Source organism: Panthera tigris, chromosome B2 (genome assembly GCF_018350195.1).
Source record: "Panthera tigris isolate Pti1 chromosome B2, P.tigris_Pti1_mat1.1, whole genome shotgun sequence".
Taxonomy (NCBI): Eukaryota; Metazoa; Chordata; class Mammalia; order Carnivora; family Felidae; genus Panthera; species Panthera tigris.
The window spans coordinates 35,218,137-35,241,900 of NC_056664.1; the positions used below are offsets into that span (position 1 = coordinate 35,218,137).

The 23,764-nt window shown below is 53.2% G+C and overlaps 1 protein-coding gene across 2 annotated transcripts in view; it reads right to left on the bottom strand.

Annotated features, from left to right (window-relative positions):
- The window catches only part of CPNE5 (copine 5), a 93,274-nt gene that overhangs the window by 59,427 nt on the left and 10,083 nt on the right, over positions 1-23,764 (bottom strand). For both annotated transcript variants that reach the window (XM_042986225.1, XM_042986224.1), the window contains exons 2-3: positions 18,694-18,734; positions 17,879-17,925 (exon numbers count right to left, since the gene is read on the bottom strand). In XM_042986225.1, the coding sequence (XP_042842159.1) occupies positions 17,879-17,925; positions 18,694-18,734 (88 nt within the window). The remainder of the gene's footprint in view (positions 1-17,878; positions 17,926-18,693; positions 18,735-23,764) is intronic.

Consider the following 23,764-nt stretch of genomic DNA (forward strand, 5'->3'; position numbering starts at 1 on the left):
AAAGATGCTCCCAAGGGCTCCTAAAACCTCTATGACTAAGCCCCAAGAATATCAATTAAGCAGCATTAATTACATATCATCAGTTCCAGTGAGACCCTCAAAGGGAAGGCAGACTTAAACCTTCTTTGAGAACTAAATTAAATGGCTCCCCGGGGCTCTGCTACACACAGAAGTTGAGAGTTACGGGGGCGGGTGGGCAGCTGTCCCAGCAAACTGCAAGGGCCACTGCAAGGCTGGGATTGAGAACCCTGGTCAGGCAAGTAAGGTCTTTCCATTCTACAGCCAGCTATGAGGCCAGGAGGGGGTGATCTTCTGTCAAGACCTGGGCCTCCTGACCTCCAGGGGGGCATAGGGCTGGCAGTTAGGCGTGGACTGATTTGGCGGCTTATTCTCTGCTGCCCCCACCCGACCCCACCCCACCCCACCCAGCTCATTCTCTGTCCTGCTCTACACTCCAGGGGATCCTTTCCCTTTTGAAGCCCATTGCCCTAGTTCCCTTGCCCTGTGGATTTCAGTTGGGTTTGGCCAATGGGAGGCCCTAGCAGATGGGACATAGGTGGAGAGAGACATGGGGTTATTTCTTCCCACTCTGGCCCAGCCTCTGCACCACAGTTCTGGGAGGGGCTGCTCCCCACCTCACCCCCCACCCCCCAACCATGCTCTGCCTCTCAATCTCCTCTCACTACCCCTCAAGCCTGCGGTGAGAACAGCTCTCTGCTGTGGCTGGGCCCTGGGTGCTGCCCTACCCTTATGGGTTTCCTCAACCTCACCCATACCTTTGAAAGAAACCCATTACCTCTCTCTCTTGAGTTCAATGAACCGAGTAAACTCTCTCTCCTGCTGCTGCCCTGACTGATCTAGTTTCTCTCTCACAAACACCTTCATACACATACAATTTCCAACTCAACTGAACATAAACCAAGTCCCCACCCCATTCCTTCTGCTGAAACACTGTGTTAACACTCATGTCACCAACAAAGGACGCGACTCCCACCCATGCAGCTGGGATGACAGCCTTCTGGGATGCAGGGGCTCAGCACTGCAGTCCCACCTAAGGGCCCCTGTGGGAACTCTTGGGGATCAGGGCTCCCACCCCAGCCTCCTCCACTTGGCAGAAAGTGGCCATCCTGGCCCCATCCGCACAGTTGCCAGAATGAGGCCCAGGTGGGGAAGAACACCTACCAGATTAGAGACACAGTTTGAGGCTTTTAGTCAGCTCTAAGTGGGTTTGTGACACCCTGAAATTGAAAGCAAATGTCTGTCTGTACATGTCTGCGTTTTCTGGGTAGAGGAGCTGTGGTTTTCATTAGTTTCCTAAAGGGAAAGCATGTCTTCAGAAAGCTTTAAGAACCTCTGATTCTACCTTTGAAGACAGATCTTAGGGTTTCCCACACATGGCAGGAAGTGAGGCAGCAAATAAGCGAAGTAAATAGAGCAGAGTCTGGAGCCAGGCTTCCTGGGTCCAAATCTGGCTTTGCTCCTCAGTGGCTGTGTGACCTAGAAGAAATCCCTTTGCCCCATTGTGTTTTGGTTTACTCTTCTGCAAAATGACAACTTAGCCGCACATTGTAGGGCTGTCGGAGGCTTACACGATATGGTTTATGTAATGTACTTAGAAGGCACCCTGGGACATAAAATGAGCTCTGTAAATTAGTGATTCCACACTCTGGTCCTTCCTAAATCCCAAAGCCTGGCCCAGTCACCCAGGAAGTGTGTACCTCCCGAGTCTCTGAACTCAGCCTCTTCTCTGAGCTGTTGCCAGCCCTAACTGCTAACACTGCCTCCTCACCTTCCACGCCCGAGAGGCCCGGGCTCTGAGCGGTTTCTCTCCAGACATGTTCCACACGCGGGCAAGGCTGAGGGAGAAATGCAGGGCTGCCCCTTTGCTCTTACCCAGCAGCTACTCTGTTAAGTTCTAGGCTCTGGCCTCCCCGTGGGCATCCCACAAACTTAAATGCCAAGGCCTTTGCTAGAAAAAAAAAAGGCAGTAGAACGAGAAAGGTTTGCTTAGAGACCCGGGCCTGGAGAAGAAAATTCGCTCTCCTGCCGCTGGCTGGGAAGGCAAGGCAGAAGAACCCCTCGGGCTAGGAGGCTGCTTAGTGAGGGTGGGGAGGGGAGGAGAGTTCTTGACCCTCGCTAACCCTGCTCAGACACACGGACTACCAAGCTAGGAGGTACAAAGCAAGGCAGCCTGGGAAGAGGCTCTTTTCTCTGTTGCTTCTAGATTTCTAAAGTCTGGTCCCTCCTTCCTCACAAACCACCTGCAAACCCCTGCAAATGCCCATGGTTGGGGGGCACTGGGGGCTAGGGCTATGGAGCCACGGTGGGGTACAGAGGTAGCCAGCCCATGGGTTTAGGACACCCACTGGCCAGAGTTCTGTTTCTTATTATTTACAGGAGACTACCTAGAATCGCCCCTCAGAGGGTGCATTTCCCCACTGCTAAGACAGCAACTCATTCCTTCTCCAAGGGAAGGACAGAAGGGAATGTGCATGAAGCCTTACCTAGAAGGTCTGCTGCACAGTTGACCTTCAGTACTGACAATAACCCTCATGTAGCCCTAAAGTCAGTCGGGCGCTAGGTGTTTTCCACATTTTGTCTCCCTTACTATTATCTCCATCTTACAGATGCCCAAGGTCGTACAACTGGTGGGTAGAAGACACAGGATTCGAACCCCGGCAGTCTGTGCTCCAAATCAATAAGGAATTGATAGGGGCGCCTGGGTGGCTCAGTCGGCTAAGCGTCCGACTTCGGCTCAGGTCACGATCTCGCGGTCCGTGAGTTCGAGCCCCGCGTTGGGCTCTGTGCTGACAGCTCGGAGCCTGGAGCCTGTTTCGGATTCTGTCTCTCCCTCTCTCTGACCCTCCCCCGTTCATGCTCTGTCTCTCTCTGTCTCAAAAATAAATAAACGCTAAAAAAAAAATTAAAAAAAAAATAAGGAATTGATATAGTCACTAACCAATAAGAGGTTAATACTGTGAATGGGGCTTGGACTGTGTCCTATCCAGCCTTTACTCCTCTTATTTTCCTACCTTCAGCAGAACCTCTCGACTCCTTTAATGCTTGCTCTCTCTTCCACCTTGTTGACTCTTCCTGTGGGTTGGGGGGCTCTAGGTCACATGGCCCAGGTGAGTGTCCCCAACCCATTCTTCTGCTCACCTCCTACCCACACTTCCAACTCCCACAGACTACACCCCACCCCCCACCCACATACTCCTGGTCCCTCCTATGATTTCCATAAACATTTGTTGATAAACAAGTTGACCTGGAAGCTGAAGATTTTAGAGCTGGAAGGAACCAAATCCTCTCAACCAATGAGAAAAGACAGGCAGAGAAGCGGGCGGTGTGCTCTGACGGAGGTCACACAGCTAATGAGGCAAAAGGCTGTGACCAGAGCCCAGGTCAGGTCAGCTCCAGCCTGGAGCAGTGCCCTGTCCTCCCAGAAGCCTGTCAACGCCTCCTCTCTCAGGTTTCTCTCAGGTCTTCCTCCCATCAAATCCTCCTCCTCCTCCTCTTGCTTTGCATCGTGACTCCTCATCTTCAAATCACTTCCGTGATCTCATTTAACTCCCCCCCACCCCAGTGACCCCATGGAGACATTATGATCGTCACCCCCATTTTACAGATGAGAGAACGGGGCTCCAGGAGGCCAGAAGGACCTCCCAGATGCACCCAGCGGTGGAGAGGGAGGACCAGGGCTCCCAGGAGTGATGGAGCCACTGTGTCCCATGGTGTTTACCGCGGTCCCCTGCCTCAGTAATGAGTGGGTGGTTCTGCAAGCCTGAACAATCTTCACAGCCCCGGATTTAAGCAGCTCTTGCCTTTTTACAAATTACAGCTGGATGGAGCTCCAGAGACCTCCCCCCAGCTGCAAAGCCCCCAGTGGCTGTGCTGGCCGGGACAGAGGGAGGCCAGAGCTGACAGACGGCTCTCCACCTCGAAGCTGCCCACCCTTTCCCAGTCAGAGCTCCCCTATAATTTTCATATATAATTGATGGCTCCTTAATTGGGGATTCTAAAAGCCCTGTGGCAGAGCCCAGCCCCGGCCCCTCATGAATCATGTTCACCGGGATTAAAATTAGAGGCCAGAAAGCTCTCTGACTCAAATAGAAATCGGAAAAAGGGGTGTGCTCGGTGCTGGGAATGGGGCCCGAGCGGGTGCCCGGGGCTGGAGAAAAGAATGGCCTGAGGTCTGGGCACGAGGAAGGAGGGCCTGGGTTTCCAGCAGGAGCACAAAGGACCTGGTTGCATGCCAGGCCCACATCATCTTCAGTCTGGAAAGCTCTCTGAGGTTCCCTCACTGGAGGAGTCCAGGATTCTGTGGCCACCCTCTTGAGGGAAACCAGGCCCCAAGAGAGGAAGGGGCTTGCCTAAACTACAGAGTGAAACTTCTGTGGCCTGATGGCCTTCCAGATCACTTCCTGTTCTGTTAAGGCCTCTGGGTGTGGAAGGGCAGAGGTGAGCGAGGAGACCCGAGGCTCCAAAGGCCTTCCCCGTTGCCCAGGCCTGGACGGAGAAGTTTCCCTCTCTGGCCCCAGACACCAGCATCAGCCAAGCTCATAATGAAAGACTTCCTGACAAAAGGCTTAGTTCCTAATTAGCCACTGTTCCAGATAATCTGTTAAAAAGTCCCAGTTCCTGGAGGGAATGGCCCTTTTACCAATGAGCCTAGCTGCCAAGCTGCTGGCAAAACACTCTCCACCAGCCTGAGCCCTGGTCTTGCCTGGGCAGGAAGCCCTGGGTCTGGCTGCAGCCTGTGGGGGGAGGGCCCTCAGCAAGCCCCGCCCTAAAGGCACCTGTCCCCTAGAGCACCCTATAGCTCCTGCCAAATGGCATCAGGGTGTCTAAAATGATACCACCAATCGTTCTTTCCTGCAGGTGAAGCAGGGGTTCCTCCTTCAGGACTTCTAAGGAGCCGTTATTGAGCATTTTCTCTTGCCAGGCGCTTTACATGAATTAGCTCCTTTCATCCTCACAGCAGGCTTGTGCACCGAGGCACCTGCCTAAGAGCCCCAGCTGGGAAGGTGGTGGCCCGGATTTGGACCCAGTCACCCTGACTTCGGAGCCCACACTCTCAACAGTTCTGCCACAACTGTAAAATGCACCGGGACATTGACACTGAAGAGTAAATAGGTTTCTCGGCCGCCAAAAGATCCGGACTAGAACCTCAGGGTTTAGCAACCCCCAGAGTTAGAAAGCAAACTCTCTTCAAGTGAAATCTTGGGCTCCTGTCTACCGTATTACACGGAACTAACAAAACGTCTCTGGCTGAGCAGGGGAAGGGGAGGCAGGAGCCACGCACAAATTCACATCAAACCCTGAAGTTCGAAAAGCCCACTCGGACAGAGGCCTGGCCAGATGGGAGGACTCAGAAGACCACCTCACACCTCAGCTCCACCACTCTCTGGCTGAGTCACTGGGCGAAACGGGGACCCCTCTGTGCCTCTGCCCCCTCATCTGGGGTGTGCTGAGGGCCAAGGGGGATAACGGGGTGCTGCTGATGTAGAAACCGCACAGGCCACAGGAATGTCATTCGACCTCCTACTGAGGGAGCAGCAGGACAGGGGGCAGACCCTCCACCCAGCTTTGTCTAACAGTATTGCATAATAATATTTACAAGTATTGAGCACAGCCAGGGACTGTGATGAGCGATTCAGTCATTACGTCCACACCACAACCCAACCAGCAGGCATCAGGATCCCATTTACTGATGGAAAAAACTAAAACTCAGAGACTTTCAGGGAAGTGACAGAATCAGGATTTTAAGGGACACGGTGACAGTACCTTGCTGTGCCAAGGCAGGTTCTAAAGCCCTAACCCTGAGACAGTGAGCAGTGCCCATGACCCATCTAGTCCCCAAAGGCAGGTTTTCGTCCCAGACTGCCTGCTCCCACTGATGGCAAGTGAGGGCCCTGAAAATTCAGCTGCGTGGCAAGAGCAAAGGCCATTAAAGGTTGCCCACGGGACCCGAGGCTCAAGAGGGACCTTTCTTTGCAGAGGCAGACTCCTCTCTGCAAAAATGAGTCCAGGGGCACCTGGGTGACTCATTCAGTTAAGTGTCCAACTTTGGCTCAGGTCATGATCTCATGGTTCGTGAGTTCGAGCCCCACATTGGGCTCTCCGCTGTCAGTGCAGAGCCTGCTTTGGATCCTCTGTCTCCCTCTCTCTCTGCCCCTCCCTTGCTTGCACTAAAAAATAAATAAAAACATTAAAACAAAACAAAAACAAAGCAAAAAACGGGTGAGTCCAGAAAGCCAACCCCATGCTTGCCTTGGAGTCCAGCTCCTAGAGAGGCTTGTCTCCTGCTTTAGGGCTTAGCAGTAATAATGACCATTCATTACTTTAAATCTTTTGATAAAGGTCTATGTCATGTGACTGGGACCAGGTCCTACGCTGGTCATCAGACATCCCAAATTGGGCTCACAGCGTGGTGGCAAAGGGTCATTTCATTTCACATTTAAACTCTTGACCATCAGACAAACTGGATCCCCACTGCCCTTGCCCACTCCCGTCTCATCCCTGTACTCCACAAGACTGAAAACTGTCTTCCTGTCTCTGTCCTTTCCCCCACAATCTGCTCTGCACACAGTGGCCAGAGCTGTCTTTCTGAAACATAAATGGGGCTGCATCACTATCCTGCTCAAAACCCTCAAAGAGCTTCCCCTCACACTCAGAGCAGTGTCTGAACTCCTACATGGCCTATAAAGCCCTATAGGACTTGCCCCTGTAGACCTCTGCAACCATACCGCCCACTGTCTTCATTGTTCACAGCACTCAAACTATACTGGCCTTCTTTTTGTCCTTTGAGTGCAGTGAGTTTGTTCCTACCTCAGGGCCTTTGCACCTGCTGTACCCCCTACCTAGAACACTCCCTCCCAGACTTATGCATGGCAACACTTAGCACTCGATTCAAGTCACCAGAAAGGACTCCCTTGGCCCCCTAACAAAAGCAGTCCCTTCCTCCCTGGTCACTCTCTCATTATGCTGTTTTATCTTTTTCACAGCACTTATCAATCAATACCTGAAATTGTCCAGTTTCTTTGCTGATTACACTAAGCCTCTCCAGAGTAAGGACTCTGCCTGTCTTCTTCTCCACCATGTGCCTGGACCAGTGTGTGGCATATAGTAGGTGCTCAATCAATAAATGGTTGTTCACTGACTGCTGACTCTTTGGAAACCGATCAGACCTTGTACTCCCAACAGAGTTCCCAATGGGGCACTGCCCTCCCTTCCTCAGCTCATCTCTCACCTCTCTCTAACACAGCCTGGGCCACAGCCAGACCGAGGCTAGTTCACAAACACACGGGACATTCCCACCACCAGGCTTTGCTAAAGGCAAACCCCCTTCCTGGAATGCTCTTTCTTCTTTCCACTATGTTTCAGTCCCAGGCCTGGTACCACCTCCCCCTAGAAGCCTTCCCAGCCCTCCTGGATCTCTCCCTGCTGTGAAGCACTGAGAACTCACGCCCAAACTACTTGGGTGGATCCTGGCCTAGTTGTGGTCTGGAACTTGGGGCCTCTGAGAGGATCTGCTCCAATGCTCCCATCGAGATGAAGAACACAAGGCTTTTAAGTCCTTCCACGTCTGTCTGGTCTCCCCAGCTCCATAAACGGTCTCTGAGGGCAGGAACCTCACAGCTACTGCTTTGCGCCCTGGATGATATCACAGTCCCTTACTCAAGTTATTTCCCTTCTCTTGGCCTCCCCACTGCTATCTATAGAATGGGTTACCTGAGATAAAGCACCTAAACTGCCTGGTACATTGCCTGACACCCAGAGCCCATCAGTGATACTATAACAAGAGCTACCTTTGACCAAGGGCCCATGTGACTCCTCCAGCTTACTTTATGTTCTCTCTAATCCTTAGATAATCCAACGAGTAAATTGTCCATCTCACAGTTAAGAAAACTGAGGCCCAAAGAGAATAAGCGTCTAGGACAAGGCCACACAGCTCTAAGTACCAAGGTCCTGACACAAACCCAAGAACTGCCCATGACACCATCTTCCTCTGTGGTTCCGCAGGGACAGAGCCCTGGTTTCCTAGCCACGTCACCTGGGCGAAGTTCTGTCACCTCTTTGAAGTCTGGAGATAATCTGTACCTGCCTGCAGAGTCATTATAAGGATTAAGGACAAGTATAAGATGTGATGCTGGGCACACGCCAGGCACTTCTTAAAGGAGGCCTGCTGTGACATAGCAGATTTTCCATACATCTTGGCTGATTCTTTGAGTACTTTAAACAATCAGAGTTGTTGGGGTGCAATCTTGGCTGCTGGGATAGGGGTGCCTGGGGAGCTCAGAGAGAGCCAAAGGTGGACCAGAGTTGCATAAAGGCATGGGCGTGGCTGGAGGATTTCCTTTGGAGGAACAGCAGGAGGGTGGGAAGTACGCCAGACTGGGGGTGGGGGTGGGTGGGGAGGGTGCTCTGAATGTCTGGATGCAAGAGGAGGGACGGAGCTATGGAAGAAGGCGGGTAACATGCTGTGAGGTAGGGTGGGAAAAGCTTGGAGTCAAACAGCTTGGCTTTTGTTCTCCTGTCAATAATATGTTATTTAAAATTATTATTATTTTTTGGGAGAGAGTGCTCCCCAAGCAGGGGAGGGGAGAGGGAGAAGGAGAGAGACTTATTAAACAGGCTCTGCGCCCAGCCCAGAGCCCAACGTGGGGCTGGATCTCACGACCACGAGATTATGACCTGAGCCAAAACCAAGAGTTGGACGCTTAACTGGCTGAGCCACCCAGGCGCCCCTAAATTTTTTTTTAAGTTTTTAAATTAATGTATTTATTTTGAGAGAGAGAGAGAGAGAGAGAGAGAGAGAGAGAGAGAGAGAGAAAGCGAGCCGAGGAGGGACAGAGACAGGTGGACAGAGGATCCCAAGCAGGCTCTGTGCTGACAGCAGAGAGCCCGATGCGGGGCTCGAACTCACGAACCATGAGATCATGGCCTGAGCCAAAGCCAGATGCTTAACTGACTGAGCCACCCAGGTGCCCGTGAAATTATTTTTTTTGAGTGCGTTTCATCCATCCCAGGAGTGGAGGTTACATTTGAGAAGCCCTAACTAGGAGGCCTCACCTCAGATACAGGATCTCCCAGGCGCCAGAGGACCCTATTAACAAAGGGAAGTTGGCAGTCATTTTTCAGAGCCAACGGGAAGGTGTGGAGAGACACATGAATGGTTTGCAGTGCCGCACGGTCGGGACCTCACGCCTTGGGGGTGGGCCTGGGCTTCTGACGGCGTCCGGGCTCGCCTGCCAGCGGAGGCTGCCCGACCCTCACCAGTGCTAGAGCGTCGTCTCTCCGCCTGCCTCCAGTGAACCTTTCAGGCAAAAGCAGGTCCTGGAACCTCACTGAGCTTATAAGGACAAGCAGGTGAACAGGGGGCCGCATGCTAATATTAGATTAGAGTGTCACGTAACCATTAGACTATATGAAATTGCCAACTTTTTTTTTTTTCTTTTCAGATTTTCAAACTGCAAATCCATATGGTTCCCCTTAGCATGCTGGTGCATGTGGCAGAAATCAGCCCGAGTCCTGCTTTCATGGTTGCGTAGGCTCCGGTGTCGAGGTTGTGTGGAAGCAGAGCTGTGCCTGCACCCACCTCTGACTGTGGGAGGCTGCTGGCACCTGCCCCAAAGGCCTGACAGCTGTGGACAGATACCCGGGGTTAGGTGGCTTCACAGCACATTTGAATCCCAAGCCTGCACCGATTAACAGAGTGGCCTTGCACGAGTCACTTCGACTTTTCCAGCCTCAGTTTCCCATCAGGGACGTGGGCCGATAGGATCTCCTCACGGGTGGTTGCAGCATTAGAGGTGAGCCAGCAGAGCACACGGCAGGGGCTCCCTCAGTGGCAGTTCCTCTCTTACAGCCATTTTTTAGGGTAGTCCGAGTGGGAGAGGCTCTGACTCCAGGCTAAGAAGTGGATGATGCTTTGGGGCACCCGGATGGCTCAGTCGGTGGCATCTGACTCTTGATTTCGGCTCAGGTCATGATCTCACAGTTCGTGAGTTCGAGCCCCGCATCGGGCTCTGTGCTGACGGTGTGGAGACTGCTTGGGATTCTCTCTCTCTCGCTCTCTCTCTCTCTCTCTCTCTCCTCCTCTCTCCCTGCCCCTCCCTGGCATTCTCTCTCTCTCTCTCTCTCTCTCCCCCTCCCTCTCCCTCTCTCCCCTCTTCTCTCCCTGCCCCTCCCTGGCACTCTCTCTCTCTCTCTCTCTCTCAAAATAAATACATAAACTTAAAAAAAAAAAAAACCCACTATGTTAAAAAAAAAAAAAAAGGTTGATGTTTTGTTTCAGAGGCTTGGGAAACAGGTGAATTCCTGAATCGTGATTTTAAGAGCCATTGGAACCAGGAAAAAAAGCCCCTTTCTGTTCAGAAGGAGCTAAAGGGGAGAGAAAAAGTGCTGGCTGCCAGGGGTGAGCAAGGGGATGACCTTCAAGGCCAGAGCCAGAGAAGATGATGGGGCTGTGCAAGGGGGCAGGAGCCAGACAGGCCACCACTTAGAGAATCAGGGTTTTGTGGGCAGACTAAGAGGAGACACCCCCGGACAAACACCAAGGGAACAAAGGCACCAGCGGGGCAGGGAGTTGCCAGTGTAGGATGCTGCAATGCTGTCTGGGCTCGACACCATGATGAAGGCCCCCCTGGGTCCACCCTTTCCTGGAAGAGCCCCTCCTGATGAAGGACCCTTCCCATATAAGGTTGACATGTTTCCCTATAACCCCTTCTCTTCCTGGAAGCCCTCACTCCTTGGAGCCAACTGGGTCCTGGGGTTCTAGGCTGAGGAGGGGACTTAGTCCACAGGGTCTCCAAATATAGCTGTTTCCACTGACAGAGCGCCTGGGCACTCAAGTTGGGCAATGGCACACTGCAGTTGATATTTCAAGGCATCTGCACAAGTGTGATGTTAGCTGGTCCTTCGAAGAAAGACTCCTGGCCCCATTTGACAGATGAGTAAGCTGAGACTAAGAAGATAAAGATCTCGCCCAGGTCACATAGTCAGAAATCTCAGAGTGGAGATGGGAATGCAGGGTTCCAGACGTCAAGTTCAGAGCCTCATCTGACTAGGCACTGGACTGTTATTCACGAAGCACTTAGAAAACAGATCTAGAAACATGGGATGGATTATAACCAGATTATGCAGATCCTTGGTGGCTGAACAGCCTACCTCAAAAAGCAACTAGAGAAACGAGGTCAATCTGGGAAAAGGTCTCCAGGGGAGGACCACAACGCTCTATCCTGTTCAACCCCGCATCGTTCGTGTGGACAGCAATGGCAGCCAACCCAGGACCTTGATCTTGACCAAATCAAGATGCTGAATGCACGATCGTAATTCAACATGATCTTCACAGCCATACAACAGACTGAACCTATCAAATGACAAATCTACTGAATAAATGAAGATAAATGTAAACTCTCACACTGAGGTTCAAAAATTCAATCGCGAAGTCTGAGCTGGGGGAATCCTGTCTGGAGAGCAGTTCGTGTGAAAAAGACACAGAAGCCCCACACTCAGGGTGAAATAAGTCAGAAACACCTGCCAGAAAGGCCGGTGAAATACTAGACAGCACGACAGATGTACGACCCTCAGAAACAGACACAGAATCAGGGACCTGAGGCAGGAGCATGACCGTCTAGTTCAAGCCCCAGTGAGGAGGGAGCACACCCATGATGCTCTGGACTAGATAAGTTAAGTGGGTGCAGCAGGACACCCACTCTGGGAAGAACACTGATGAATGGACACGTGTTCCAGGGAGTGTGGCCAGACTGGAAAAGGGACACGAGACAGTGATAGAAAGAGGAAGTACGGATAGAAATGGTCACATTCTAAATCTGCCCAAAATATTGAGCTGTCCTCAAATACTGAGAGAAAGAGCACTTGGAAGAGAAAATCAACTTATTGTGTGCATCTAAGGAGGGTCGAATTTGGGATGAGTGGAATTCTGCCCTTTATATATAACTATTATAGTTTTTACAACGTCATGTTCTAGAAGTTACTTTCACATTTAACCTCTGTGCTTCAGTTTCCTCCTCTGTGAAATGGGCCAATAATAATAATAGTAATAATACCTGCTGCATGGGGTTGTTGTGAGGATTTAGTTGCTAAATACTTAGAACTGTGCCCCGTGCAGCACTGTTATAGATGTGTTTGCTGTTAACATTCTTATTGCTATTACTGTCATTATTGCTATACCTTCCTGAATCGAAAATGGGCTTCTAGGGGTGCCTGGGTGGCTCAGTCCGTTGAGCGACTGACTTCGGCTCAGGTCATGATCTCACGGTTTGTGAGTTCGAGCCCCATGTCGGGGCTCTGTGCTGACAGCTCAGAGCCTGGAGCCTGCTTCGGATTCTGTGTCTCCCTCTCTCTCTGCCCCTCCCCCACTCATGCTCTGTCTCTCTCTGTCTCAGAAATAAACATTAAAAAAAAAATTAAGAGGGGCGCCTGGGTGGCTCATTCAGTTGAGCACCTGACTTCAGCTCAGGTCATGATCTCACGGTTTGTGGGTTCGAGCCCCACGTTGGGCTCTGTGCTGACCGCTCAGAGCCTGGAGCCTGCTTCGGATTCTGTGTCTCCCTCTCTCTGTCCCTCCCCCGCTAGTGTTCTGCCTCTCTCTGTCTCTCAAAACTGAATAAAAAACATTAAAAAAAATTTAAAAAAAAAAGCAATTAAGAGGGGCGCCTGGGTGGCTCAGTCGGTTAAGCATCCGACTTTGGCTCAGGTCATGATCTCACCATCCGTGAGTTCGAGCCCCACGTCGGGCTCTGTGCTGACAGCTCAGAGCCTGGAGCCTGCTTCAGATTCTGTGTCTCCCTCTCTCTCTGACCCTCCCCCATTCATGCTCTGTCTCTCTCTGTTTCAAAAATAAATAAACATTTAAAAAAAATTAAGAAAATGAGCTTCTCTGGTTGTAGACAGAGTTGTCTCATGCCCCTTTGTGTCCCCAGCAATCTACCCTGGCACACAGTAGGTATCCACACATGCTTGTTGACATTTAGAGATGAACTGTCATTCCCAGCCAGTGTGAAATGTTCCAGGAACTGAGGTTGCTCAAAAATAGCGCTCTGGCAGGGATGTGTGGGTGTGGCCGCCAGAGCTCATGCCCCACAGGCGGTGTGGTTCGATCAGCAGGACACCCTAAGATTCTATAATACCATCTCCTCCTCTCCAAGGGGCCCTTGGCCAGGACAGCTGCCTGGCAAGTGAGGGGCAGGGATCACCTGATCACACACGTTTTAAATGGGGAACTAAGAGGCGCTCCCTATGACGTCCCTCCTCCCGGTGAGAATGTTTCTGGGACCCTTCCTACTTGGTCATCCTGCCTTCCCTGGGACAGCCAGAAGGCCCTGGCAAACTCTGATGCAAGTAGTGCTCAATTTCCTCAGCTAAAATTACATCTGGAGTCAATTTTCATAAAATGCATTGACAGATTTAGGTTCTGGAAGATGGAGCTTTCTCAGAAGGCATTAAAATGACCCAAACGGTTAGAATCAGCTGAAACCCGGCAGCCAGGGGCTGAGAGAACAGCTTTCATCCTTCCGCAGCCTTGTGGGAACCCGGGGTCTGGACCCTGCCTGGAGAGACTGCTGTGCCTGCGCTTGACTCCTCTTGGTCACTGGATGATTACCTCCCGGCCAAGGTTCCACTAACAGACGTTTTGCAATGAACTAACAGGTGGGAATCGGTTCCTGTTTATGAACAAAAGCAGTCTGCCATCCCGGGGGCAGCTTCAGAGATAGATCTGGATGTTTCTTTAAATTTCCCATTCCTGATACTTTCCTCTGTGGGTCACAGAGAGAATTAGGCAAAGAAATAGGGCCTCAGTATGTCTGAGTGCGTCTCCCCTTCTCCAGCAATAGCTTGAAGCCTGTGTCCTAGGGGTACCCAGCTGGCTGAACTCTGCCGCCATCACCCCTGAAGGCTGGGTATGGTGTTGATTGTCCATGGGGCGGCCTCCTTGATCTCTAGGGACCCTCCTGCTCTGACATTCTGACCCCGTAACCCCAGCTGTCCCCAGCCTGACCGCCATGAGCTCCCTGAGTTGCCTCTTCCTGTACTTTGCCAGCCTCGCTCATCTGCTCGCTGTCCATTCTGGACTGTCTCCCTTTGCCCCTCTGGATCCACTCTCTTGGCCACCCTGCTCTGTGCCCGGGAGGCAGACCTGTGTGGACTGCGTCAACAGTCCCCTACCCTAGGTCTTCCAGTGGGGTGATACTGGGGGCCGGGGCGGGGAGGCACTGGCAGGAGAGCAGAGGGTGGAAAGAGAGTGAGGTTGCCCGGGGCCCCCGCTCCTCCTAGGAAGTCCCCCTGGGGTTCTGCATCCCCTTACCTCCTCAGGCCTCTAGTAGTAACAGCTTTCTGCTGTTGCCAGCCTCATGATTCGTCACCCCTCGCTGGTTTCCCTAAACCCTGAGGACTCCTCTATAAACAGCCCCTTATTAGCTCCTCCAGCTGCCCAGGACCTGGACTGACCTGCTCATTCCGGCCTCCCGCTGTGCCTTCCCTTCTACCGCCATCTTTGCTGCTGGGCCCTTGTGCCGTGTCCCCCAGCTTCCGTGAAACCCTGCTCCTCCAGGTGGGTGCTCCCACTGCACTGGGGCCTAGCGCCCTGCCTCCACCACCTGAGGCCAGGCCTGCCCCTCTCTATAGAATGAGGGGGTGGAGCGGATGATCTGGAAGTTCCTTCTGACCCATGTTCTCCTCTGCTCTACGGCATGCACCCCTTAGCCCGATGGCTTGTGTTTAGTCACACTGGATTTTTAAAAGTCCAATGAGGGGCGCCTGGGTGGCTCAGTCGGTTAAGTGTCTGACTTCAGCTCAGGTCACAATCTCACGGTCCGTGAGTTCGAGCCCCGCGTCGGGCTCTGTGCTGATGGCTCAGAGCCTGGAGCCTGTTTCAGATTCTGTGTCTCCCTCTCTCTCTCTGACCCTCCCCCGTTCATTCTCTGTCTCTCTCTGTCTCAAAAGTAAATAAACGTTAAAAAAAAAAAAAAATTAAAAAAAAAAAAAAGTCCAATGAGCTAGCAAAGTGCTTTAGCTAGGGGAATCTGGGTGGCTCAGCCGGTTGGGCGTCCGACTTCGGCTCAGGTCATGATCTCGCGGTTCGTGGGTTCGAGCCCCACATCAGGCTCTGTGCTGACAGCTCAGCGCTTGGAGTCCGCTTCCGATTCTGTGTCTCCCTCGCTCTCTGCCCCTCCCCCGCTCACACTCTCTCAAAAATAAACAAACATTTAAATAATTTTTTTAAATAAATGAAAGTCCAATGAGCCATCAAAGTGCTTTCGCTAGGGGCGCCTGGGTGGCTCAGTCAGTTGAGCATCCAACTTCCACCCAGGTCATGATCTCGCAGTTCATGAGTTTGAGCCCTGCATCCGGCTCTGTGCTATCAGCACGGAGCCCACTTCGGATCTTCTGTCCATCTCTCTCTCTCTCTGCCCCTTCCCCATTTGTGCTGTCTCTCTCAAAAAATAAATAAATCTTTAAAAATTAAAAAAGTGCTGTAGCTAAACATGGTGTCCTGGCTGTAACTCTCTCTGTCCTCTGAACTCCCACTTTATTCCCACTGATACTTTTTTCTGTCACCGTTTCCTCTGTTAGGATTATTCACACATGTGAATCTCCCCTTCCAGGCTGCAAACTCCATAGTTCCAGCTTTTGGTGAGGCTCTATTTTTTTGACCATCTCCCTCTTTCCCCACTGCACCTGACAGATTGCCTGGGACACATGAATGCTTACCGTTGCAAATATTAACCGACGGGGGAGGGACCGGGTGGCCCTGACCACTCTGGATGATGCCATACAAGGGTATTTACTGAGCAATGACTACCCACCAGGCACATTACATCCCCATCTTGTTTCACCCGCTCTCACCACAGGCTTACCAGGTAGGTGTTATCCCCATATTACAGATGTAGAAACTGAGGCACAGAAAGGGTAAGCAACTTGCTCCAGATCCCGCCTCCAGAAAGGGCTGGAGCCAGGAACAAAGCACAGGGGTACCTGACACCAAGGCCTCCCACCTTTCCTCTGCTCCACCTGAGGGTGAGGGGATAACGATACAAGGTGGACAGTCAGGGACCCTGACCCAAAGGGAGACACGTCTCAATTACTGAATGTAATTAATCGCTAGCAGAGCAGTGCCCTTAGGAAGAGGCCCGTCCAGACTTTTCCTGAATGAATCACTACGACATTAACACATTGCTGCTTTCTGTGAAGCTCGGCCAAAAGGCCTCAAAAGTAATTAGTTCACTTAAGTAGGCTAAACGTTCCCCCAGCAATCTGGTTTACACTGTAATTGGCTTAGGGTCTCAGAGAGGGCGAAAAAGGTACAGTTTAGCCCAGCCCCTGTGGAAATACTTCCCACACATTTTATGGATAAAATTCACCCCCTTCGGCCACGTGCTCCTGCCCCACACGGGGGCAGGGGTAGGAAGCAGGGCAGGTGATGCTCTGGCCAACCCGACAAGGAAGGAGGTTTGTTAATCAAGTCTGAGTTACTGAGGCTTTTACTGGCTATTCTCATTCTGGCCCTGTCGTCCAGGAGGGACTCCCCAGGTTCTTGGCAGAGCTTGGAAGGCAGACTAAAGAGTTGGGACTTGATTCAAAGCAGAGAAGAGTCACTGAAGGTTTCCAAGCAAGGGAATCACCTAACCGAACGATCACATTGGTCAGAAACCAAGGGAAGGCTGGTGTAGATGAGACATGGCGCCAGCTGCTATATCCACGTCTTAGGCCACCACACAAGATCTTTCTTTCTTATTGGGCCTGGATTCCCTCTGTCTCCCCCGCAGACTGGGGCTCCCTGGGGACAGGGCTGTGTCTCCCCCTCAGACTGGGGCTCCCTGGGGGCAGGGCTGTGTCTTCCCCTCAGACTGGGGCTCCCTGGGGGCAGGGTTGTGTCTCCCCCTCAGACTGGGGCTCCCTGAGGGCAGGGCTGTGTCTCCCTCTCAGACTGGGGCTCCTTGAAGGCAGGGCTGTGTCTCCCCCTCAGACTGGGGCTCTTGAGGACAGGGCTGTGTCTCCCCCCTCAGACTGGGGCTCCCTGGGGGCAGGGCTGTGTCTTCCCCTCAGACTGGGGCTCCCTGAGGGCAGGGCTGTCTCTCCCTCTCAGACTGGGGCTGCTTGGGGGCAGGTCTGTGTCTCCCTCTCAGACTGGGGCTACTTGGGGGCAGGTCTGTGTCTCCCTCTCAGACTGGGGCTCCCTGGGGGCAGGGCTGTGTCTCCCCCTCAGACTGGGGCTCCCTGAGGGCAGGGCTGTGTCTCCCTCTCAGACTGGGGCTGCTTGGGGGCAGGTCTATGTCTCCCTCTCAGACTGGGGCTCCCTGGGGGCAGGGCTGTGTCTCCCCCTCAGACTGGGGCTGCTTGGGGGCGGGTCTGTGTCTCCCCCCTCACACTGGACTCCCTGAGGGCAGGGCTGTGTCTCCTCCTTCAGAATGGGGTTTGCTGAGTCAGGGCTGTCTCCCCCGTCAGACTAGGGCTCCCTGGGGGCAGGGCTGTGTCTCCCTCTCAGACTGGGGCTGCTTGGGGGCAGGTCTGTGTCTCCCCCCTCACACTGGACTCCCTGAGGGCAGGGCTGTGTCTCCTTCAGAATGGGGTTTGCTGAGTCAGGGCTGTGTCTCCCCCCTCAGACTGGGGCTCCTTGAGGGCAGGGCTGTCTCTCCCTCAGACTGGCACACAGAGGGCAGGAACTTTTCCCTCCACCATGTTTCTTCTTGCCATAGCAGGGACAAAACTCCGTGCTCTTCAAGCCTTGCTATCCTTCCCAGGGGCTCAGATGCTGCGCTCCCAAACACATCGGGTGGGATGTCTCCAGAGTTAGACAAACAGACACATAATGAGGGCCAGGCCATGTTTCCAGGGTGGGCAAGGGGCCACCTACCTCCCGCCACTGCTTGTTCTCCATCCCTTGAGTATACATGACACATACTGTGGGGAAAGGAGAAAAACAGGGTTAAGACCCCAGGCCAAGAGGAAGGTGGGGGCCCCGGATGGGGACAGCTCTGGAGGGGGAGGCATCTCAGGAGACTCTGACCTGGGTCGCACCGTTTACGTCTGGAGCCAGGGTAGGGGCGGTCAGCTTGGAGAAGGGGCCTAGAACATAAGCGTGTCTGGGAGAGGCACCCTTTTGGAGGAGGTTAGGCCAGAACGTGATGGAGGGCACATGGAGGACTGAGTCGCAGAGACGGGAGAGGACATCTACATCCTTTCAGACCCCAAGGCAGTCTCATGAGGCCCTGTACCATCACCAGCTCCACCTCACTGATGGGCACACTGCGGCTCAGAGGCGGCCAATGACCTGTCTGAGATCATACAGTTGACTGGCATTGCTCAGGGCTAGCTCCCTGGACTGCAAAATCAGCGCTCCTCCCCGCCCCTCCCCGCCCCAGACCACAGCCAGTTGGGGCTCTAAAATGTACCGGTTTCCCTGGGACCAAGAACTCCTGGCCTCAGACACCCCGATCCCTGCCAACCCCCTTGGTTGTGTTGAATCTTCACCAGTTCCTGCAGGCTGGGAAGGGTCAGACTCTCCAGTTCTCCTCCAGACAGTATCAGTAAAACACTAAACAGCCTGGATGCACCCGGAGTGGTGCCTGGCACATAGCACGCAGGAAGGGCTCCAGGGTCGGCCGCCGCAATCGGTCGGAATGTCGTTGCTGTTGTTGTTACTGTTATTATTGTCAGAGCAGGACTTACGTGGGTCGGACTTGGAAAACATGTCTTTGTCCAAAAGGTTCCTGAAAGAGTGGGGAGAGAAGAAAAGTTAGCACAGCCAGAGAGGAGGCTCTCAGGGGATTCAGGCCGATGTGAGACGCAGAGGCTGCCTCAGGCCCGCTGCAGGCAAAACCGGAAGAGAAGACGGCTCCTTCAGGACAAGATCATTAGGTGCTCATTAAAACCGGCATAGGGTGGGTGGGCCCTGGAGGTCCCTCAGCTCAGCCTCCTAAGGAGCGGGGCTCCCCACCTCCCACCCCAACCAGCCACACACGCTCTGGGTACCCTGGATCCCGCAGGACCTCACTCTTGAGCCAAACCTCACTCTGCCCAATGTCTTAGCCTGTTCCAGGAATTCTCCTGTCACCTACCTCAAATAAATAAATAAAGTAAAATCCAGCAAACAAAACTTAGCCACCTTATGTCCCATTCTCTGAGGGCTCTAGTTACAGCCAGTTTATTCAACCCTCCCATCTATGCCGATAGATTAATGATACTTGGAGCCATGGGATACAGACTCATTTGAACAGGGTCCCCGGAAGCTAACACATGGCCCTGATAATCAGACTTGAAGGCACTACAGCAGGACGATGGACACATCTGGGGACCGAGAGGTCTTGAACGGGTGGCGAGCCCCTCCTGCCCTGCTTCCGTGCTATCACACGCTCTTGAACCCCAGTGATGGATGCTAAGTGTCCTGTAAATTCGCTCCCAATTCACACGCTGCCCTGCGAGGTCAGTACCGGGTAGGCATCATCCCATCGGACAGATGCGGAAGCGGAGGCATAGAAAGATCAGGCAAGGGTATGTCCTGAACATCTGTGTCCCTCATTCCATAGTGACCTGCTGCTGTCAGGAAGCAACACAGCCCACTGGAAACTCAGTTTCTGGCTGGGACGTGACTCGGCTTCTCTGAGCCTCTGTTTCCTCACCTGTACAATGGAGACAATAGAACCAGTCCTGAAGATTGCAGATGCCTTACCCTATCTATCTCCTCAGCCCTTCTAGCTCCTGTACACACCCACGGTTTCCTCCGGCATCTGCTTCTCTCCCAAGGGCCTTCTCTGGCAAGCCAGCTGCAAATTACCAGGAAGTGTATGCTCCCCAGGTCAGCCCTCAACCAATGATGGGCAGGACTTGGGGGTAAATATCCAGTTCTTCATTGCTCTCCTCACCCCCCAATGCCAGGCAGACCCCAGGCGTGCTCCCAAGTCTCCAGTGGGACCGAGTCCCAGAAGCCCAGTGGGCGACCCCCTCATCAAAGACCTTGTTGACTCGTGTAAGGGCTCCCACCCCCACCCCTGGAAGACTTCTGTGAGCCCTCCTGCCTCTGCAAGCTACTGTTCCTTCCTACACTACCCTAAAGTAAGCCTGCCCGGGGCGCCTGGGTGGCTCAGTCGGTTGAACGTCCGACTTCAGCTCAGGTCATGATCTCGTGATTCCTGAGTTCAAGCCCCACATCGGCCTCGTTGCTGTCAGCACAGAGCCTGCCTCAGATCTTCTGTCCCCCTCTCGCCACCCCTCCCCCACTTGCGCCGTCTCGACGATAAATAAAACATTATAAAATAAATAAAGTAAACTCTGGCCTTGCCAGCCATCTTAGCCTTGTCCCACCTCCCTTCCAGATGCCCCCAGGGGTCTTCTCACCCTGTCCCTCCACTCCTTCCATGAACTCCTTTCTCAGAAAGGAGAAACAATAGACACTGGTCCGTGTGGCTTCCTGACCCCCAACTCCAACTGTCAGAATATGGAGCCCTCTGGGTCATCTGTTCCGTCTTCTCCTAGGAGGGGAGAATGAAACCCAAGGAGCTGCAGGGAATAGGCAGTGGTAGAGCCAGAAAGATCTAGAAGAAGGCCTTACCCTGGGTCACTGTCGCCAAAGCCATCAGGAGTGACAGTCTATCTGGGCAATTTGACCCCACAGTCAATGCCAAAGGTGGGAGGTGGGAGGTGGGAGCCAAAGACCAGCTGATGAATGGACAGATGCAGTGGCAACCAGGTGCCCTGCTGCTGGGGAGGCCCCAGATCACGCTCATGAATCCCCAAGACTCCCAGAGATGCCCTTGAGAGAGGGATCCCCAGATCCCCACCCTCTGTTCCAGCCTTCATTCAGGGGCCTCTTCCCTAAAGGCCGCCACCCACACCCACACCCCCTCTGCTGGTCTCCACCACTCCTGCACCAGATCTGCTTGGGGACAGCTGTCACTTTGGACATCATCTGATAAACCTCCCAGCCCACCGCAGTGAGCACCAGATGAAATGATGAAAGGCAGCCCTGAAGGAGGCAGGGGGAGTACAGGTAAGACATCACTTTTAAGTACATGCATCCACACCAACGTGGGCTGACCACCTCCTCCTGCAGTGTGCAGAAGGGTCTATCTTGATTTCAGCAAAGGGCAAAATGCCTTCACACCAAAGATGAGACTCTACAGTGGGCAGAACATGAGGCGTGGTGAGGAGTAATAAAGAGGGTTGGTGGGGGGGGCAGGACATTATTAAAGAGAGTGCTGGAATTTATCTTTGAATTCCATAATGAAATTCTATAATTGCACAAAACCTTAGAATGTTCAAGCTAGAAGGGACCTGAGGTCACCTTTTCCAATTCCTTTATAAATCAGGAATATGAGACTCTGAGAAAGGACATCTCATTTCTCTAAGGTCTGGGTCTCCTCCAAGCTTGGGTCTGGAACTCAGGTTTTGTCACATCTAGGCTAGTGAGATGCTGGATTTCAGTGTATGTGTGTGTGTGTGTGTGTGTGTGTGTGTGTATGTGTGTGTGCATGCGTGTGTGACAGACAGAGACGGAGAGACAGAGAGACAAAAAGATACAGAGAAATAGAGACAGAAAAGGAAGGACACAGAGACAGAGACAGAGGTGGCTCTGCCCATGTTCCCACCTAGACTGAGAAATAGAACCAGTGATGTAGCTTCAGTGGCTCCCTGCCCTGTAACCTCTGGACTCTCACGGAGCCCTGGGGCTTGGGTTAGCCTGACCCGGACACCCGAGGATGACGAAACCCTTGTCCAATTCCTATCCGTCCTTGATTTTGCCTTCCCTGAACAGGCACTGACCAACAACCATCTCCTCTCCCCTCCCCAGAGCTCTCTTGGGCCTGTAGTGTGCAGCCCCTGACTTGTAGGGCCCCATGTCCATACTCAGCACACCCTGGGCTGCAAAATGAGGGACACATCTATCTCCCACACTGGCTGGGTGCTCCTCCATGCTAGGGACCCCACCTCTGCTGCAGGCCAGCCCAGCATGTGACTCAGAGCAGGGTGCTGGCAAATTTGGATGAAGGAAGACCAAGAGGAATGGCCACATGGGTAAGGCTCTTGTCTCCCACCCGCATGGCATCTGCTCAGTCAGGACCAGCCCATAGACTCTCTTTTAGCTGTACGGCCTAGTGGTTAAGTGCGTGGGCGGCAGGCAGACAAGCGGGGTTCACATTCCAGCTCTGGACAAGTTTCTTGCCTTCCTTGTGTCTCAGTGTCCCCACTTATAAAGTAGGGCTAAACTGGTTCCTCCCTCAGGACTGCTCTGGAGCACCTGGGCCTAGTGAGGCTGCTCAGAAGGTCAGTCATCATTGGCTCAGGGCTGAACAGAGTGGCCACTCTCCTGGCGGGTGTTCAGGTTCATTTGGTGAAAAAGAGAGACCCAGGATGGGCGACACGAGCCACCTCCACCCTCACCTGACCAAGGAAGCAACACATATACTCCCAGCACCCCATTGTATGTGTTGAATCTCCTACTGGCTAACAGGAACCCCACTCACCCCAGCCTCAGGCCCCTCCTTGGCCTCCCCACCTTCCCTCCCACTCAGCTTAAGGCCCCTCTGCCCCTTTGCCTAAGTCCCTGCACCCTACACCCCTCTCTGATCCCTTACGTCATCCACAATTGCCCCTATCTGTGCCTGACCCCAAGGGCCTGTCCTAACAGAAGCCTCAGGGCCCGCTGAGCTGACTCTCATGGCCTTGAAATGGTGGCTTCCCCACACGAGCCATGAGCCTCTCACTTCCTGGGACTCACCCTTGCCCCCTCTTGTAAAAAGGCAGATTCTTGGGCCCTAGGCCCAGAGCCCGGTTTCTGCTGGTCTGGATGGGCTCCTGGAAGTCATGTTTCAACTATCTTCCCCACCACACACACCCACACCCACACACCATGTTTCTGATGGCAGCACTCCAAACACTGCATGTTGGGACACCGGGGTCTTTAGGGCCTCAGCTTCCCCCACCGCAACCATGTACACAGACACAGCACTTGAAAGCTGTCACGTGACCCTCACCCTGAGGCATCGAGGACTCGCAGGCTGAGGGACAGTGACTGACTTGCCCACAGACACAGCCGGTGAGAAGCAGTGAGAAGCAGGGTGGAAGGAGACCAGGTCTGGCCTGAAGCAGGGCCCCGACCACAGGGCTCGGCCACACCAGACCATAAGTGCTTTTTCTCCACCTTCTGTCTTGGGAGAGCTCAAAGAGAAATTCTTTCCAACAGGCAAAAGGTGTTTTTTCCCCAAAACAGCATAAAACCCTTCAGCTGCCCGCACAGCAGCCTGGAGCTTAGCTTCTTTTGTTCCTGAAATCAAGGCTGGGGAAGGAGCCCAGGGCCCCTTTCCTCCCTCCTCTCCCCCAAGGAATCGTTTTCGATTCAGTGGCAGCCAGAAAAAAACAACTATGCACTGAGTGGTGAGGTCAGAAGTCTCCAAAGCCCCAGCAAAGGGAGAGAGCACTGAAAGGGTGGAAATAGGACCTCTTACCTGGTGCCAAAGACGGGAGCCTGAGGGTACCACCCTCCCATCTGTGAGACTTAAAACAGTAGGGAGTATAGGCTGGGACTCTCCAGTCAGAGAGAGGAGGAGATACAGCCCTGTCCTCAGGGATACCCAGTCTGAGGGGGGAGACACAGCCCTGCCTTCAGGGAGCCCCAGTTTGAGGGGGGAGACATAGTCCTGCCTTCGGGGAGCTCCAATCTGAGTGGGGGGAGACACAGCCCTGCCTTTGGGGAGCCCCAGTCTGAGGGGGGAGACATAGTCCTGCCCTCAAAGCGCCCCAGGCT